General features: G+C 40.4%; 2 protein-coding genes across 2 annotated transcripts; one reads left to right on the top strand and one right to left on the bottom strand.

The window, feature by feature from the left end:
- Positions 1-1,616: 1,616 nt before the first annotated feature.
- Positions 1,617-2,426, bottom strand: K450DRAFT_286044 (uncharacterized protein; the record flags this gene model as incomplete). The annotated part of the gene is made up of 1 exon (XM_051593527.1): positions 1,617-2,426. One exon carries the CDS (start codon positions 2,424-2,426, stop codon positions 1,629-1,631), a length of 798 nt encoding a protein of 265 aa, XP_051439934.1. The 3' UTR covers positions 1,617-1,628.
- A 496-nt stretch (positions 2,427-2,922) lies between these two features.
- K450DRAFT_22567 (uncharacterized protein) lies at positions 2,923-4,592 on the top strand (the record flags this gene model as incomplete). Its single annotated transcript, XM_051586421.1, has 9 exons — positions 2,923-3,181; positions 3,248-3,305; positions 3,364-3,424; positions 3,491-3,551; positions 3,617-3,898; positions 3,962-4,222; positions 4,290-4,366; positions 4,427-4,468; positions 4,543-4,592. Coding segments are annotated over exons 1-9 (1,121 nt in total), but the record flags the coding sequence as incomplete, so codon positions are not given.
- Between the last annotated feature and the right edge of the window lie 24 nt (positions 4,593-4,616).

Genomic DNA, 4,616 nt, shown 5'->3' with positions numbered 1-4,616 from the left:
ATCGTGCCATCGAAGCACCACAATCTACAATCACGCTTCAAACTTAACAACACTGCACGTACAATAAACAACACTAAAAATCACCTCAAATTCAATAATATCAGCGCTCGTACAATAAGCAAATCAAAAATCCTTTAAATACAAATCGTGCCATCGAAGCACCATACTCTACAATCCCGCCTCCAAACTTAACAACCTCATTGCACGTACAATAAACAACACCAAAAACCATCTTTGCACTCATCCATATCAACGCTTGTACAATAAGCAAATCAAAAATCAAAAATCTCTCAAATGCAAATCGTGCCATTATAGCACCATACTCTACAATCTCGCCTTCAGAATTAACAACATCATTGCACGTACAATACAAACACAAAAATCATCTTCGCACTCACCGATATCAAAGCTCGTACAATAAGCAAGATAAAAATTATTTCAATGCAAATCGTGAAATTGTAGCACAAAACTCTACAATCACACCTTCAAACTTAACAATATCAGTGCTCGTACAGCTGACTTCCTTCCTATTCCTTGGTGAGTATCTATTCCCAAAGTCAACGATTGATAAAGTGGAAGAATCTAATATAATTTTTCTTATAAAGACAATGCATGCAGTGCGATATAATTAGCATCATATACTATCTCGTTGATACACACACAGAAAAGCAACAAAAGCTCATTCCACAAGAATGGAGAATCACAATACACACTTACTGTTTCTTGAGGCAATGATGTCTTCGTAGTGATATAAATGAATAACTTGGTAATAAAGAAAGCTTAAAAAAATTTATTCGACTTATTTCTTGGGTCTGGGTTGGAGAGCTCAGCACTTGTAAGTGCCTTAACCCTCTCCTCTAACAAGCAAGGAAAGGTGATGAGCACCATAATCAATCACCATGCAGTACCTTAACACAGTCGGTGCATTTTCAGTTGTACATTTCGTCTGGTTACTGTATTGTTAGTGTCAATGAAGCTAGTCTTTCAAAAACCGCATCCGCCCATTACTGAGAAAGTCATTCCATAGCAAGATTGACGTTGGAGTCAGTTGAAATACTATATATGGTTTATTCAATGGTACCTGACCGACGTAGAATGTCATACCAACAAGGAATAAGTGTTATCATTTCACTATCCAGTAGTGCTAGCTTGTAAAACGAGCACTCAATAAATGCGTTTGAAAGTTGACTATAGATGCTGGGTTAAGTCTGCCGCTTTAGTAATTTTTTCAGAAAGACCAGGATGGACTATGTAGGTATCTTCAGGAATCACACCAAGATCAGACCAAGATACATTAGAAGAAGTTTTAATGGAGTTAGGATCAAGATTAGAAACAGCAAGGATAACTTTGGATGGTAGTCAGAGTTGATAGAAATGTAGTTTACAGGATTTAACCGAGGTCCATTAGCGGTACAGCCCACCTGTAGGGTATACCGGTACTAGTTTAAAGACTTGGTCGGTCTGGAACGTTATGTCGAATATGTAGAGGATAGTAACCAGATATGTGAACCAGTTTCTCGCAATAGTGGCAGGGAGTACGATAATTACCAGAGATGTGTCCTTCTTGTTGACGATTACAAAATAGAACAGAGTTTACAGCACGAGAATTTGGAAGAGCGGGAGAAGGATCAAGATTGGACTCGATGTCGAGGTGAAGAAGATAGCTCATCTAAAAGACATAGAACGAGATTCTTGATTTCGAGTAGTTCCTTTTCCATACGCAACATGGGATCGTTAATAGCTCGGGAATCAGCAAAAGAGATAAATTTGCGTAGTTCATTTAGATCTTTCGGGTTATGGATATCAACAAATAGACGTCTTTGTTCCTCTAGTCCTTCGATGACTATAGACAGCCTAATGTCTTCGTCCCAATCAGAATAAGGGTCAGCCATCGTTATCAATGTCAATTTTTCCTCACAGTAAGAAATACCGGATTCAGAAGCAGTTTGACGACGAAGATCACAACGAAGACGAAATTCTCGAAGCAACCCCGGAGTAAGAAATTGCTTCAAAAACACCTCTTCGAAGGACGATCCTGGAGCAGAGGGATCCGTAAGCCAAGAAGAGAACGAAGGTTTTTGGATCATGAGTTCATCGAACCACTCTTCAGCTAGACCAGAAAAACATAACGGCAAAACGTTCATGCAACGGTCTGTATTATTCCAGCTGTTTGCCTTAGCAACCTTGTCGAACTTCAAAATAAATGCTTTTGGGTCCTCCGGATAACTACCAGAGAAATGTGGAGGTTCCTTGAGCACTGGTTCATATGGAATGTTTAGAGTTTGAAAAAACAAGTACGGGATGTGGGCCTTTTTGTTGTCATTGAGTAATTCCCGTGCAGTCTTCAATGTAGTAGAGCTAATCTTTGCTGAACCATGATTCGCAGCCATGGGTCTTGGGATACCTTGATTCGAGGGCATTTCCATTTTTAAGAGAGAGAGAGAGAGAGAGAGAGAGAGAGAGAGAAACAAGCCACCGCGAGAGGGAAGAAGAGGTAGCTTTTAAATAGTACTTCGATGGTAGTAAACGTTAAGTGGGTTCAGTTTAGTAAATTCACAGTGAGGAAGTACACGAAATTCAGAGAGAACGAAATGTGATTGGCCAAAGGCGGTGAACTTTGTTCTGAACAAGGAGGGTTGAGGTTAGCACTTTAGGCCAGAACAGCTTTACCTTTCCAGGCAGTAGGCATTATAGAATGATGAGCGAGAGATGTATAGCGATATGTAACAATGAATCGACGAAGCCGGCATGATTGCTTTGACCAGCTTTCATCAGTCAAAGGGCTTGCATTGCTCATAAAGAAATGTTTTAATGACTGGCTATATGCAAGATTGACTGAATAGCCAGCGCTTAGAAAGTCACGTGATTCTTAAGCTTCGTATTTGGCAGTATGCCCAAATTGCAAGTTTAATACTGAGTGAAGTTGTAAAAGAATCTGCTGAAAGCCAGACAATGCTACGACGAAATTTGCCTGTTCGCCTAACAGCTGCACTCCGAAGCACCCGCGTATGCTATCCAAAAACCTTGACGATAAATGCTCTTAACCAGTTCAACCGAAATGTCAGTACACGAGCAACATTTTCGAAACCCGCGACTACCAGGGTTATGACTGCCGCGATTCTGACAAGCATGTCGTTGAGCTACCTTTATGCTACCAAGTTAAATGCGCTGGAACCTGAAGGTAAAAATTAATGATTTTGCTCTTCTAAGTCGTATCGAGAGCCCTACATCAATATATGGTTTGTAGTGAAGGGTGATCAAGTATGCCAAGCTATTGTCGACAATGACATCAAGCTGCTGAAGAAGTAAGTCTGGAAGATACTTGAGCATTTATGAAATAGAGAATAACAATCTAGAAATTAGGCTTATTGAAAATCCCAATTTTACACCCAATTGTTATCATCGGTATGGCTGGACTCCACTGGTAAGAGATATCAAGAAAGATGTCGCGCAGCGAAGAATTGTAATTGTTTGTCTAACAGGTCTCCAGCAAACTGCAGTCATTCAAGACAACATTCAAATGGCCAAGATGCTATTGGAAGCAGGGGCAGGTATGATCTACTTTCATTCTAGTTAAGCATATCATTCCTTAGCGTTAATGCTTGAACTCTCGTAGATCCCAATCTGGAAGATCATTATTACCCAAAGTCTCATGAAGAAGCAAATTTCCGTCAAGAAGATTTTTCATCTGAGCTGCTCCCCTATCGAGATTATCGCAAATTCACTGCGCTTCACTATGCTTGCATTATACAGAACCCTGAAATGGTCGCCTTGCTCTTAGATCATATGGCCGACCCAACTGCACGAACATCGCAAGGGTTGACACCTCGTGAATACCTCTACTATGTTGAAAGGTTTACTGGTGAAAAGAATATGAAGATTGAATCAGCTTTAAGAGGTCAGTTCACATTTTTTTCGTCATATCAAGGAAGGATTCAGTGGTACTCAACAGAAAGAGCAGCTAAGGAACGGTCTTATCCTTTGGATAAAGCTGCGCATGACGAAGAAATGCGTAAAGCGCAAAAGCAAAAGGAAAAGGAGTATAGACTGAAGCATCCAATTGAAGAAGCATTGAAAGCACGCATCGTTGGCCAGTTGGGTCCGATTCATGCCGTCGCTAGCGCCATTCGTCGCAAACAAAATGGTTGGCACGATGAGGATCATCCACTGGTCTTCTTGTTTTGTGGTTCATCCGGTGTTGGTAAAACGGAACTTGTCAAAGGTGAGTTGTGAGATTTTGGGATAGACTTGCATGGATCAAAATAAATTGATAGACAATGTCTTATTAGCACTTGCAACACATCTACACGGAAAGAATATAGACAAAGGATTTATCAGAATCGATATGAGCGAGTTCCAGCATAAGGTAATCCTAAGGAGGATATGTTTATATGTAGTGCTGCTAAAATGACTAATCTGAGTATAGCATGATGTGTCGCGGTTCATTGGGTCCCCGCCTGGATATGTGGTAAGCTACTGTCATCACATCAAATGCGCTTTATTCTCTCATTCTCACTAATTCTTTTTGATGTCATCAAAAAGGGGTTTGAAGAGGGCGGACAGTTGACTGAGAAACTTAAAGACTGTAAGAAGTTACATTGCAGTAGTAGAGGAGG

This window comes from Umbelopsis ramanniana (genome assembly GCF_025399195.1).
Source record: "Umbelopsis ramanniana AG unplaced genomic scaffold K450scaffold_141, whole genome shotgun sequence".
Taxonomy (NCBI): Eukaryota; Fungi; Mucoromycota; class Umbelopsidomycetes; order Umbelopsidales; family Umbelopsidaceae; genus Umbelopsis; species Umbelopsis ramanniana.
This window is presented reverse-complemented; position numbering and strand designations above follow the sequence as displayed.